This window comes from Anolis carolinensis, chromosome 6 (assembly GCF_035594765.1).
Source record: "Anolis carolinensis isolate JA03-04 chromosome 6, rAnoCar3.1.pri, whole genome shotgun sequence".
NCBI classification, from domain to species: domain Eukaryota; kingdom Metazoa; phylum Chordata; class Lepidosauria; order Squamata; family Dactyloidae; genus Anolis; species Anolis carolinensis.
This window is the reverse complement of record NC_085846.1, coordinates 116,890,477-116,904,920: the sequence shown is the minus strand read 5'-3', so window position 1 is coordinate 116,904,920 and position 14,444 is coordinate 116,890,477. Positions and strand designations below refer to the sequence as shown.

Here is a 14,444-nt window from a genome sequence, read left to right as displayed (position 1 = left end):
CTTTATTCTTCCAACAACAACAACAACAATAATAATAATAATAATAATAATAATAATAATAATAATAATAATAATCCTGCAAAAGTATTGGAAAATGAGCACGCAAAGATACTGTGGGACTTCCGAATCCAGACTGACAAAGTTCTGGGACACAACACACCAGACATCACAGTTGTGGGAAAGAAAAAGGTTTGGATCATTGATGTTGCCATCCCAGGTGACAGTCGCATTGATGAAAAACAACAGGAAAAACTCAGCCACTATCAGGACCTCAAGATTGAACTTCAAAGACTCTGGCAGAAACCAGTGCAGGTGGTCCCAGTGGTGATGGGCACACTGGGTGCCGTGCCAAATGATCTCAGGTGGTATTTGGAAACAATAGACATTGACAAAATTATGATCTGCGAACTGCAAAAGGCCACCCGACTGGGATCTGCACACATCATCAGAAAATACATCACACAGTCCTAGACACTTGGGAAGTGTTCGACTTGTGATTTTGTGATATGAAATCCAGCATATCTATCTTGTTTGCTGTGTCATACAATAATAATAATAATAATAATAATAATAATAATAATAATAATAATAATAATAATATACATCACACAGTCCTAGACGCTTGGGAAGTGTTCGACTTGTGATTTCGTGATATGAAATCCAGCATATCTATCTTGTTTGCTGTGTCATAATAATAATAATAATAATAATAATAATAATAATAATAATACATCACACAGTCCTAGACACTTGGGAAGTGTTCGACTTGTGATTTTGTGATATGAAATCCAGCATATCTATCTTGTTTGCTGTGTCATACAATAATAATAATAATAATAATAATAATAATAATAATAATAATATACATCACACAGTCCTAGACGCTTGGGAAGTGTTCGACTTGTGATTTTGTGATACGAAATCCAGCATATCTATCTTGTTTGCTGTGTCATAATAAAATAATAATAATAATAGTAATAAATGTGTAATAATGGACTTATTAATAATATACATTTATTGTTGTTGTTGTTGTTATTTCCCCTTCCAATTGCACACCCTGAATCTATAGACACAAGGCTCAGCAACAAGGTTTCTATCATCTAATCAATTCCTTTGAACGCAAAACAGGCAATTCTAAGCATGAGTCCCACTAAGTACATACTACAAGTCCCAGGACAGACACAGCAGTATCTATACCCTTGTATGAATCCACACTGATCCGCTTGTTACCGCCAGGATTCCATAGCCTTGATCCACGGCAGTTCAAGTGGTATCAAACTGCATTAGTTCCGCAGTGTAGATGAGCCCTAGGGCTCCGAATCCTGGCTTGGCTTATGGAAGTGGCCCTGGGAGAGTCATGGCTGTATCCAGAAACGAACTGATGGCCCATAAAAGGCATGGAGATAATATACTTTAGGTCTAGATCTGGGCTGTGGCGCAGCTGGCTAGTAACCAGCTGCAATAAATCACTACTGACTGCGAGGTCATGAGTTCGAAGCCCGGGTCGGGTTAAGCCCCCGACCATTAAATAGCCCGGCTTGCTGCTGACCTATGCATCTGTCAAGTAGGGAAATTTAGGTACGCTTTATGCGGAAGGCTAATTTAACTAATTTACAACATCATAAAACTGCCAGCAAAACACGAGGAAAGGAATGAGGAAATACAGCCACTAGTGGACGGTGAAGCAACAGCTCCCCCTGTGGCCGGAATCGTGAAGCTGGAAAAAAAATGTTAAATGCCTCTGTGTCTGTCTACATTGTATGTTGTTTGTCTGTTGGCATTGAATGTTTGCCATATATGTGTTCATTGTAATCCGCCCTGAGTCGGGGTGAGAAGGGCATATAAATACTGGAATATAAATATAAATATAAATATAATATGATATTTATAAATATATAAATTTATATTGAATGTTTGCCATATATGTGTTCATTGTAATCCGCCCTGAGTCGGGGTGAGAAGGGCATATAAATACTGGAATATAAATATAAATATAATATGATATTTATAAATATAAATATAAATATAAGGAATATAAATACTGTAAATAATAAATAATAATCATCATAGAATCCTAGAATCAGAGAAAATCTGGTGGGTCATCCAGTCATTCAAAGCACCCATGACAGATGGTCATCCAACCTCAGATCCAAAGCCTCCCAAGAGACCTGGTGGGCCATCTAGTCCAACCCCATTTGTTCAAGAAGCAGGAAAATCAATTTCAAAGCATCCATGACAGATGGTCATCCAACCTCAGATTCAAAGCCTCCAAAGAAGGAGCCTCCACCAGACCCTGGAGCAGAGAGTTCCACTGCTGAACAGCTCTCACAATGAGGAAGTCCTTCCTCATGTTTAGGTGGAATCTAGTCGTTTGATGAAGCTCTTGTTCCATTGCTCAAAATGCACTCACCTGGAGGCCAGGAAGGCTGAGAAGAAGCAGGATCCAGGCCAGGAAAAGCGGAGCCGGATTCGAATCCATCCCTTTTATGGATGGAAGGAAGGAAGGAAAGGGAAAGAAAGGGGATTGAAAGACAAAAATTAAAGGGAAGAACAGAAAGGAAAGGAAAACAAAGGGAAAAGTTGGGGAAGAAATTAAAAAGAAAGGAAGGGAAGGGAAAAGAAGGGAGACGAAAATAAAAAGAAGGTGAAAGAAGGGAAAGAAAAGGGAGAGAAAGGAAAGGAAGGCAAAAGATGGGAAGGAAAGGAGAGAAGGAAAAGGAAAATAAAAGGAAGGGAAAGGAAAGGAAAAGAATTGAAAGAAGAGAATGGAAGGGAAACAAAGAGAAAGGACAATAGAGGGAAAGGAAAAGAAGGGAAAGGAAGAGGAAGAAAGGAAGAGAAAAGATGAGAAGGGAAAGGAAAGGAAGGCAAAAGGGAAAGGAAAATGAAAATAAAGGGAAGTGGAGAGGAAAAGAAGAAAAGGAAGATAAAAGACTGGAAAGAAAAGGAAGAGAAGGGAAGGTAAAAGAAAGGAATGTAAAGAAGGGAATGAAAGGGATGGGAAAAGGAAGGAAAGAAAGGGAAAAGAAGGGAGAGGAAGAAAAGGAAGGTAAAAATCAGGAAAAAAAGGAAAAGAAGGGAAAGGAAAAGAAAAGAAAGGAATTTAAAGAAGGGAATGAAAGGGAAGGAAAAAGGAAGGGAAAAGAGAAAAGAAGGGAGAGGAAGAAAAGGAAGAGAGTGGAAAGGAAAAGAAAAGAATTTGAAGAAGGGAATGAAAGGGAAGGGAAAAGGAAGGAAAGAAAGGGAAAAGAAGGGAGAGGAAGAAAAGGAAGGTAAAAATCAGGAAAGAAGAGAAGGGAAAGGAGAGCAGGGAAAAGAAAGGAACTGAAAGAAGAGAATGAAAGGGAAGGGAAAGGAAAAGAATGGGAAGGAAAAAGAAAGGAAAAGAAGAGGGAAAAGGAAAGGAGGATAACAGACAGGAAAGGAAGGAAAGAGGAAGAGAAAGCAAAAGAAAAGAAAGAAAAGAAAGGAAGAGAAAGGAAGGCAAAAGAAGGGAAAGGAGAAAAGGGAAAGGGAAATAAAGGAAAGGAATCGAAGGAAGAGAATGAAAAGGAAAGGAAGGATAAAAGAAGGGAAAGGAAGAGGAAGGAAAGGAAAGGAAGGTGAAAGGAAGAAAGGAAAGGAAAAGAAGAGGAGAAAAGGTAAAAGACAGGGAAAGGAAAGGGAAAGAAAGGAAAAGACGGGAAGGGGAAAAAAGGGAAAGAGAGGAAAGGAAAGGAAGGGAAAAGTCGGGAAAGAAAAGGGAGAGAAAGGCAAGAAAAGACGGGAAGGGGAAAAAAGGGAAAGAGAGAAAAGGAAAGGAAGGGAAAAGTCGGGAAAGAAAAGGGAGAGAAAGGCAAGAAAAGACGGGAAGGGGAAAAAAGGGAAAGAGAGGAAAGGAAAGGAAGGGAAAAGTCGGGAAAGAAAAGGGAGAGAAAGGCAAGAAAAGACGGGAAGGGGAAAAAAGGGAAAGAGAGGAAAGGAAAGGAAGGGAAAAGTCGGGAAAGAAAAGGGAGAGAAAGGCAAGAAAAGACGGGAAGGGGAAAAAAGGGAAAGAGAGGAAAGGAAAGGAAGGGAAAAGTCGGGAAAGAAAAGGGAGAGAAAGGCAAGGCAGGCTCAGCCGAGGCAAGAGGCGGGAGGAGAGGGGCCGAGCGAGGCCAGGCCAAGACCCCCGACTGGCGTGGAATCCCCCGAAGTCGGGCAGATGGGAAGAAGAGGAAGAAGAAGAAGAAGAAGGGAAGGAGGAAGGGGCTTCTCCGGAGGGATGGGAGGAGGAGGAGAGGAGGAGAAGGACGGACGGCGCCTCCGGGTCTTGCCCTTCTGCCTTCTTCTCGCCGCCTCTCTCCCTCCCTTTCTTTCTTCCTCTCTTTCATTCCCTCCTTCTTCTTCCCCTCCTCCTCCTCCTTCTCTTTGCTCCTCCCAAGGGGCGGATGCCATCTCCTCTTTCGCCCCCCCCCCCCCAAAACGGGCCAAAATGTGCATCTACACTGCAGCGCTGGTGCGGTTTGGCACCACTTTTAACTGCCCCGGTGCAATGCTATGCGGTGCAGGGTCTTTGGCCCAGCTGGCTGGGGGATCATGGGAATTGTAGTCATACACACGTATATGTGTATATATGTGTGTGTATAGATGCAACTGGCTATGGGGATTATATATATATATATCTATATCATATATATATCATATATATATCATATATATATCATATGTGTGTGTATAGATGCAACTGGCTGTGGGGATCATATATATATATATATATCATATATGGTTGTGCTGGTTTGTGATGACAATTACTGTATAGTAGATAATAAATTTTCATTTTTTAAAAAAAAAAATTCAACCAGCTGGGCCAAAGACCTTCCCAGACTCCCTGCACCGCATAGCATTGCACCAGGGCAGTTATATATATATGATTACAATTCCCATGATCCCCCAGCCAGCTGTGCCTATATATATACCCTGTTTCCCCAAAAACAAGACAGTGTCTTATATTAATTTTTGCTCCCAAAGATGTGCTAGATCTTATTTTCAGGGAATGTCTTATTTTTCCACAAAGAAGAATTCACATTTATGGTTGAATTTTTTTTTAAAAAAAATGAAAATTTATTATCTACTATACAGTAATTGTCATCACAAACCAGCACAACCAAACTGTGAATCCTTTCAAGAATTTCTGTATTATATTTTATTGCTATACTGTTTTTAAATTACTGTTTTAAATTTCTGTTCGTATGCTAATTTATGTTGTTGTTGGGCTTGTCCCTGTGTAAGCTGCCCTTAGTCCCTTCTGGGAGATGGAGGTGGGATACAATAATAAAGTTATTATTACATTATTTTTATTTCTTGCTACTACCTTTATTTCCATGTACAACAATCTATGGTATGTACATTTACCAATCCTACATGCTTCTAAACAAAAACTTTACTAGGTCTTACTTTTGGAGGAGGTTTTATATTTAGCAATTCAGCAAAACCTCTACTAGGTTTTCTGGGGATGTCTTATTTTCAGGGAAACAGGGTGTGTGTGTATATATATATATATATATATACACACACACACACACACACACATATATATATACACACACACACACACACAAACATACACACATACATGGGTGCGCGCGTGTATATATATACAGTAGAGTCTCGCTTATCCAACGTAAACGGGCTCTCAGAATGTTGGATAAGTGAATATGTTGGATCATAAGGAGAGATTAAGGAAAGGCCTATTAAATATCAAATTAGGTTATGATTTTACAAATTAAGCACCCAAACATCATGTTATACAACAAATTTGACAGAAAAAGTAGTTCGTTGCACATTAATGCTACGTAGTAATTACTGTATTTACAAATTTAGCACCAAGATATCACAATGCATTGAAAACATTGACTACAAAAATGCGTTGGATAATCCAGAACGTTGGATAAGTGAGACTACTGTATATATACAGTAGAGTCTCACTTATCTAAGGTTCTGGAGTATCCAAGCCATTTTTGTTGTCAATGTTTTCAATATATCCTGATATTTTGGTGCTAAATTCATAAATTCAGTAATTACTACATAGCATTACTGCATATTGAACTATTTTTTCTGTCAAATTTGTTGTATAACATGATGTTTGGGTGCTTAATTTGTAAAATCATAGCCTAATTGGATGTTTTCCTTAATCCCTCCTTATTATCCAACATATTCACTTATCCAACGTTCTGCCGGCCCGTTTATGTTGGATAAGTGAGACTCTACTGTACTAATAACAACGATATCTATCTTTTCTCTCTTGATCAAGACTGAAAGTGGCACAGAAGAACAATTTCTATTATTGTTGCTATTGTTGTTTGTTATTATTATTCGTATGTTTCCACTATTATTGTTTCCACTGTTGTTGTTGTTGTTATTATTCTCCAGCTTTTCTCTCTTGATCAAGACCCCAAGTGTCCCAGAAGGGATGAAAAAGAGAAGTGACCCTGAAAGTCTTCCTTGTCCTGCCCACCCTTTGATCTCTGGGGGTCCCTCTCACCTCCTTTCCTTCCAAACTTGTTCCCTTTCCTCCCGGCCTGGAGACAAAGGCCCCGGGCAGAGAAGGAAGGAGGCAATAAATCTTGTTGTTTATACTTTTACAACTTGACTCTGAATGCGGAGATGGGGAGGCAGCAGCAAAGGAAGGGAAGACGGTTCACACCCAGGTGTGACTTTGTCACTTCTTCCCACGGCTGGGCTGGTCGGCCTGCATGATGGGCAGAATTAGAGCCTCCAGCACCTGGGGTTCATTGATTGTCCTTCTGGACTTGGGGAAGAAGGGCCTCCCTCTAGGACAGGGGTCCTCAAACTAAGGCCCGGGGGCCGGATGCGGCCCTCCAAGGTCACTTACCTGGCCCCTGCCCTAAACTTTAGACTTAGGGTTGACCTAAGTCTACCTGGTCTTTGAAGGTCTCTTTGCTTAGCTACGGCCTTATGAGACCATCGAGATGGCTTTTGGAGGTCACTTTCCTTGCCTATGGTCTTATGAAACCATCTAGATGGTCTTTGAAGGTCTCTTTGCTTAGCTACGGCCTTATGAGACCATCGAGATGGCTTTTGGAGGTCACTTTCCTTGCCTATGGTCTTATGAAACCATCTAGATGGTCTTTGAAGGTCTCTTTGCTTAGCTACGGCCTTATGAGACCATCGAGATGGCTTTTGGAGGTCACTTTCCTTGCCTATGGTCTTATGAAACCATCTAGATGGTCTTTGAAGGTCTCTTTGCTTAGCTACGGCCTTATGAGACCATCGAGATGGCTTTTGGAGGTCACTTTCCTTACCTATGGTCTTATGATGGCCTGATGAGATCATCTAGATCAGGGGTCCCCAAACTAAGGCCCGGGGGCCGGATGCGGCCCTCCAAGGTCACTTACCTGGCCCCTGCCCTAAACTTTAGACTTAGGGTTGACATAAGTCTACCTGGTCTTTGAAGGTCTCTTTGCTTAGCTACCGCCTTATGAGACCATCGAGATGGCTTTTGGAGGTCACTTTCCTTACCTATGGTCTTATGATGGCCTGATGAGATCATCTAGATCAGGGGTCCCCAAACTAAGGCCCGGGGGCCGGATGCGGCCCTCCAAAGTCATTTACCTGGCCCCCGCCCTCAGTTTTATAATATAATATATTGTATATACATATAATATTGATAATAATATTATAATGTAATACAACGTAACACTAATAATAATAATACCATACAATAGTATTTATTATATATTACTAATAATATTACAGTGTAGTGGTATAGTTCAATATAGTAATATATAATGCTAATAGTGTGCTATGCTAACAATATAAAATATTGTATGTACATATAATTTGTAAGCCACTCTGAGTCACCTTTGGTGTTAGAAGGGTGTGATACAAATGTAGTAAATAAATATAGTAAATAAATAAATAAATTTTAGACTTAGGCTCGCCCAAAGTCTGAAATGACTTGAAGGCACATAACAACAACAACAACAATCCTAGTTAACTTGACTATCTCATTGGTCAAAAGCAGGCCCACACTTCCCATTGAAATCCTGATAAATGTATGTTGGTTAAAATTGTTTTTTATTTTAAAATATTGTATTGCTCTTTTATTGTTATTTCATTGTTCTTGTTGTTGTTGTTTCTGCACTACAAATAAGACATGTATCATGTGCATCAGAATTTGTTTGTATTTTTTTCAAATGATAATTTGGCCCCTCAACAGTTTGAAGGATTGTGGACTGGCCTTCTGCTTAAAAAGTTTGGGGACCCCTGATCTAGATGGTCTTTGAGGGTCCCTTTCCTTATTGATGGTCTTCTGATGGCCTGATGAGATCATCTAGATGGTCTTTGAGGGTCCCTTTCCTTATTGATGGTCTTCTGATGGCCTGATGAGATCATCTAGATGGCCTTTGAGGGTCCCTTTCCTTATTGATGGTCTTCTGATGGCCTGATGAGATCATCTAGATGGTCTTTGAGGGTCCCTTTCCTTATTGATGGTCTTCTGATGGCCTGATGAGATCATCTAGATGGCCTTTGAGGGTCCCTTTCCTTATTGATGGTCTTCTGATGGCCTGATGAGATCATCTAGATGGCCTTTGAGGGTCCCTTTCCTTATTGATGGTCTTCTGATGGCCTGATGAGATCATCTAGATGGTCTTTGAGGGTCCCTTTCCTTATTGATGGTCTTCTGATGGCCTGATGAGATCATCTAGATGGCCTTTGAGGGTCCCTTTCCTTATTGATGGTCTTCTGATGGCCTGATGAGATCATCTAGATGGCCTTTGAGGGTCCCTTTCCTTACCGATAGTCTTATGAGACCATTAGATGATCTTTAGAGGTCTCTTTCCTTACCAATGGTCTTATGAGATCATCTAGATCAGGGGTCCCCAAACTAAGGCTCATGGGCTGGATGTGGCCTTCCAAGGTCATTGACCTGCCCCTTGTCCTTAGGGTTGACCTAAGTCTGAAACGACTTGAAGGCACACAACAACAACAATCCTAATGTTTTACTATTTCATCCTAGTCCGGCCCCCAACAGTCTGTGGAACTGTGAATTGGCCCTCCACTTAAAAAGTTTGAGGACACCTGCTCTAGGATATCCATGTCGGGAGAGCTTGGATGGGGTCTTCTTGAATGGAGTAAGGGGGGCTGGACTGGATGGCCTTTGGGGTTCCCTTGCAATGCTAGGATCTTCCTCAACTGGCAGTTTTGTGGAGGGCCGTTCCCAGTTGGTGAAGCTGGGGGACACCTGCTCGGACCCCTGGCCTTTGACCTGTGGGGTCCCGCAAGGTTCCATTCTGTCCCCCATGCTTTTTAACATCTACATGAAACCGCTGGGAGAGGTCATCCGGAGTTTTGGAGTTCGGTGCCATCTCTACGCAGATGACACTCAACTCTACTACTCCTTTCCACCGAACTCCAAGGAAGCTCCTCAGATACTGAACCAGTGCTTGGCAGCTGTGATGGGCTGGATGAGGGCGAATAAGCTGAAGCTTAATCCCGACAAGACAGAGGTCCTCCAGGTCAGTCGTATGTCCGATCGGGGTATTGGGTGGCCACCTGTGCTTGACGGGGTCGCACTCCCCCTGAAGGCGCAGGTCCATTGCAGTTTGGGGGTCCTCCTGGACTCAGCACTGACGCTTGATGCTCAGGTGTCGGCGGTGGCCGGGAGGGCCTTTGCACAATTAAAACTTGTGCAAAGTTTTAATTGTGCCAACTGCGACCTTACCTCGTGAAGTCTGATCTGGCCACGGTGGTCCATGCCTTAGTTACCTCTAGACTGGACTATTGCAATGCACTCTACGTGGGGCTGCCCTTGAAGACGGCCCGGAAACTCCAACTAGTTCAACGTTCGGCAGCCTTGCTTCTAACTGGAGCAAATTATAGGGAGCGGTCAACCCTCCTGCTTAAGGAGCTCCACTGGCTGCCGTTCACCTTCCGGACCCAATTCAAGGTGCACGTGATCACCTACAAAGCCCTGAACGGTTTGGGACCCTCCTACCTTAGGGATCGCCTCTCCCCCTACGAACCTGCACGATCTCTTCGTTCGTGGGGGGAGGCCCTCCTCTCGCTCCCACCTCCGTCACAAGCGCGAGAGAGAGGGCCTTCTCCGTGGTGGCCCCCTTCCCGGCTCTGGAACTCGCTCCCCAGGGAAATCAGGCAAGCCCCCACCCTGGTAGCATTCAGAAAGAGCTTGAAAACCTGGCTCTTTACTCAGGCCTTTAGATAAAGATTGCTCATCCAGAAGCAATCTGTATCTGTGACCATTCTTGTACCGGTTTGCACTTTTTACCTTTGTCAACTTGATATAGACACAGCAGGGTCTATTCCCATCCCAATTTGCGCTTCCAGAATTTGCAGCACTTTATCAGTCACCTTGTGTTTACAATATTTATAGGGTGCACCTTACCCAGTCTACTTTTACAATCTCTCAGTTTTAATCCATGTTTTTATTAGTTCTTGTTTTTTATTGGCTAATGTTTATTTATTTATATTTTTTTATTGTGCAAGTTGTTGTCTATTGCTGTGTTTTATACTGCTACTGTTTTTATTCGGGCTTGGCCCCATGTAAGCCGCCCTGAGTCCCCTCCGGGGAGATAGAGGCGGGGTATAAAAATAAAGTTATTATTATTATTATTATTCTATACCTACACCCTATCCCCTTCTCTCAGCTGTTTTGCCCTAAACTCCCCCCCCCCCTTTGAGCCAAGGCTTTGCCTTTGGCCCCAATGCAAACCCAGGGAACAATGGGGCAGGAGGGGGGGGGGACTTCAAAGGGTTTCTGGAGGGGAGAAGATTAAGAGCCAGGAAGGAGAGAGAGGGCCATTGGGTTTTATGATCCACTCACTGCCGGGATCCCTTTCAAGTCTCCCAGGGATCTTGGGATTAGGGCTCCTTGGCTCTGCTTCTAATCTCAGGGTCTTTTTTGCAGATTTGGAGAGGAATCCGTTCCTAAATCCAGAGACCCAAAGGGACTTGAAGGCGACCGTGGCCTCTTTGGCTAGGAAAGGCGTCTACATGGTGGAGTTAACCCAGTTTGGCATCACTTGAGCCGCCCCCGGCCCCACGAGTTGAAGTTTTATTTTTATTTATTAAAACAAGCATACAATGTCTGTAAATGTTGGCTGCATACAGTAATAATATTATAGACTCCTCTGTAAATATTTCTACAACCAGCTTAACTTTATTGTTGAGTTGTTGGATTGACAGCTGCCATTCTTTAACAAAATCCTCTTGAGAGTACAGTCATTTTATCGATTATCAGCAAATCAATGAAGTATTTTTCCCCCGTTCTGCTATATCAGGTGACTCTGGGCTATGGACCAATCGTCTACAACAGCAACAACAACAACAACAACAACAACACAGTAGAGTCTTGCTTATCCAACAATCGCTTATCCAACGTTCTGGATTATCCAACGCAGTTCTGCCTTTTAAAAGTCAATGTTTTTGTCGTCAATGTTTTCAATACATTGCGATGTTTTGGTGCTAAATTCATAAATACAGTAGAGTCTCACTTATCCAACGTTCTGGATTATCCAACGCAGTTCTGCCTTTTAAAAGTCAACGTTTTTGTCGTCAATGTTTTCAATACATTGAGATGTTTTGGTGCTAAATTCATAAATACAGCAGAGTCTCACTTATCCAACGTTCTGGATTATCCAACGCAGTTCTGCCTTTTAATAGTCAACGTTTTTGTCGTCAGTGTTTTCAATACATTGAGATGTTTTGGTGCTAAATTCATAAATACAGCAGAGTCTCACTTATCCAACGTTCTGGATTATCCAACGCAGTTCTGCCTTTTAATAGTCAACGTTTTTGTAGTCAGTGTTTTCAATACACTGCGATGTTTTGGTGCTAAATTCATAAATACAGTAGAGTCTCACTTATCCAACGTTCCGGATTATCGAACGCATTTTTGTAGTCAATGTTTTCAATACATCGTGACATTTGGTGGTAAATTCGTAAGTACAGTCATTACTACAAAGCATTACTGCATATTGAACTACCTTTTCCGCCAAATTTGTTGTATAACAGGATGTTTTGGTGCTTAATTTGTAAAATCATAACTTATTTATTTATTTATTTATTTTATTTATTACGACATTTATATCCCACCCTTCTCACCCGAGAGGGGACTCAGGGCGAGCTTACAATATAAATTATTGTAAAATTATAAAAATTATACAATACATAACCTAATTTGATGTTTAATAGGCTTTTCCTTAATCCCTCCTTATTATCCAACATATCCGCTTATCCAATGTTCTGCCGGCCCGTTTATGTTGGATAAGTGAGATTCTACTGTATAGTAATTGCTACATAACGCTATCATGTATTGAACTACTTTTTCAGTTGATTTGTTGTAAAACATGTTTTGGTGCTTAATTTGTAAAATCATAACATAATTTGACATTTAATAGGCTTTTCCTTAATCCCTCCTTATTATCCAACATTTTCACTTATCTAATGTTCTGCCGGCCCGTTTATGTTGGATAAGTGAGATTCTACTGTATAGTAATTGCTACATAACGCTATCATGTATTGAACTACTTTTTCAGTTGATTTGTTGTAAAACATGTTTTGGTGCTTAATTTGTAAAATCATAACATAATTTGACATTTAATAGGCTTTTCCTTAATCCCTCCTTATTATCCAACATTTTCACTTATCTAATGTTCTGCCGGTCCGTTTTATGTTGGATAAGTGAGACTCTACTGCAATAATAGTAATAATAACAATAATAATAATTTTATTTTTCTATCCCACCACCATCTCCCCGAAGGGACTCCAGGCAGTTAACACAGGGCAATGCCCGGGAACAGAGCAACACAAGACAATCTATCACCTACCTACCTATTATCTACCTACATACCTACTTAATCAATCTCTTACCTACCTACCTACCTACCTATCTGTCTGTCGTATCTATCTATCTATCTATCTATCTATCTATCTATCTATCTATCTATCTATCTAATCAAACTCTTATCCAGGGGTCCCCAAACTAAGGCCCGGGGGCCGGATGTGGCCCTCCAAGGTCATTTACCTGGCCCCCGCCCTCATTTATAATATAATATTTTATATCAGTTTAAATAATATAATATATTTTATATACATATGATATTGATAATAATATTATCATTTTATACAATATGATACTAACAATAATACCATATAATAATATTAATTATATGGTATATCTATATATATAAAATGATAAAGTTGTTTGCGCAGTGACTATAACAACAAAACTAAACATCCCAGAAATACGAAATTTGGCAACACAATGCAAAAGGCTTGCCTCCAGGTTACAACAACACAACCACACCACAAAACCACAATCCAGACCCACAACACTCACAACAACGCATCATGCGATAACAACACAACTAAACGCCCCAGAAATACAAAACTTGGCAACACAACGCAAAAGCCTTGCCTCCCAGTTGTAACAACACAACCACACCATAAAACCACACAGGACCCACAAAACTTACAACAACGCATCATGACTATAACAATACAACTAAACGCCCCAGAAATACAAAACTTAGCACACAACTAAATGCCCCAGAAATACAAAACTTGGCAACACAACACAAAAGCCTTGCCTCTCAGTTGTAACAACACAACCACACCACAAAACCACAATCCGGACCCACAAAACTCACAACAACGCATTGTGACGATAACAAATACAAAATTTGACAACACAACTCATCCACCTCCCCAATCCCTACATTCACACTTGGCCTCCAAAAAAACAATTACAATAATAACAATGACAACAACAACAACAACAATAAGAATCAACACCATCATAGGCAAGAAACAGCCAGGCACTGAGGCTGAGAGGCTAGTCAGTGCTACACTGGGCCTCCAAAAAACAATACAGTAGCATCTAACTTATCCAACCTTCATAATCACTACAACAACAATAATAATAAACACCTACACAGGCAAAACAAAAAAAAGACTATTGTACCACAATAAAAATATAAACCGCACTCAGCAGAATCAGACATTACAATTAACAACAAACCAAAGACAACAGGGATCTCAAGCAATTATCAATCAACACAAAAATTGAAGAAGGTAACAGACTTCAAATACTACTACTAATGTGAGTATAAAGAAGGGTGGAGGTCACAGCATAAATACAACCTAATGTAGACTGACCAACACCACCAGACTAAGCCACAGCAACGCGTGGCCGGGCACAGCTAGTATTACATATAATATTACAGTATAGTGGTATAGTTCAATATAGTAATATATAATGCTAATATTGTGCTATGCTAATAATATAAAATATTATATGTACATACAGCTGCTCTGAGTTCCCTTCGGGGTGAGAAGGGTGGGATATAAATGTAGTAAATCAAAATCATTTATTTATTCATTTAATTTTGGACTTAGGCTCGCCCGAAGTCTGAAATGTCTTGAAGACACACAACAACAAC

The 14,444-nt window shown here is 40.9% G+C and overlaps 2 protein-coding genes across 3 annotated transcripts in view; both read right to left on the bottom strand.

Annotated features, from left to right (window-relative positions):
* LOC103282716 (tumor necrosis factor receptor superfamily member 16) overlaps positions 1-3,085 on the bottom strand; it is a 64,712-nt gene extending 61,627 nt beyond the window's left edge. Inside the window, exon 1 of the mRNA XM_062957797.1 lies at positions 2,411-3,085. Within this exon, the coding sequence (XP_062813867.1) occupies positions 2,411-2,479 (69 nt within the window). The 5' untranslated portion in view covers positions 2,480-3,085. The remainder of the gene's footprint in view (positions 1-2,410) is intronic.
* The window catches only part of LOC100555440 (D-serine dehydratase), a 459,449-nt gene that overhangs the window by 408,151 nt on the left and 36,854 nt on the right, over positions 1-14,444 (bottom strand). The gene's annotated exons all lie outside the window — the stretch shown is intronic.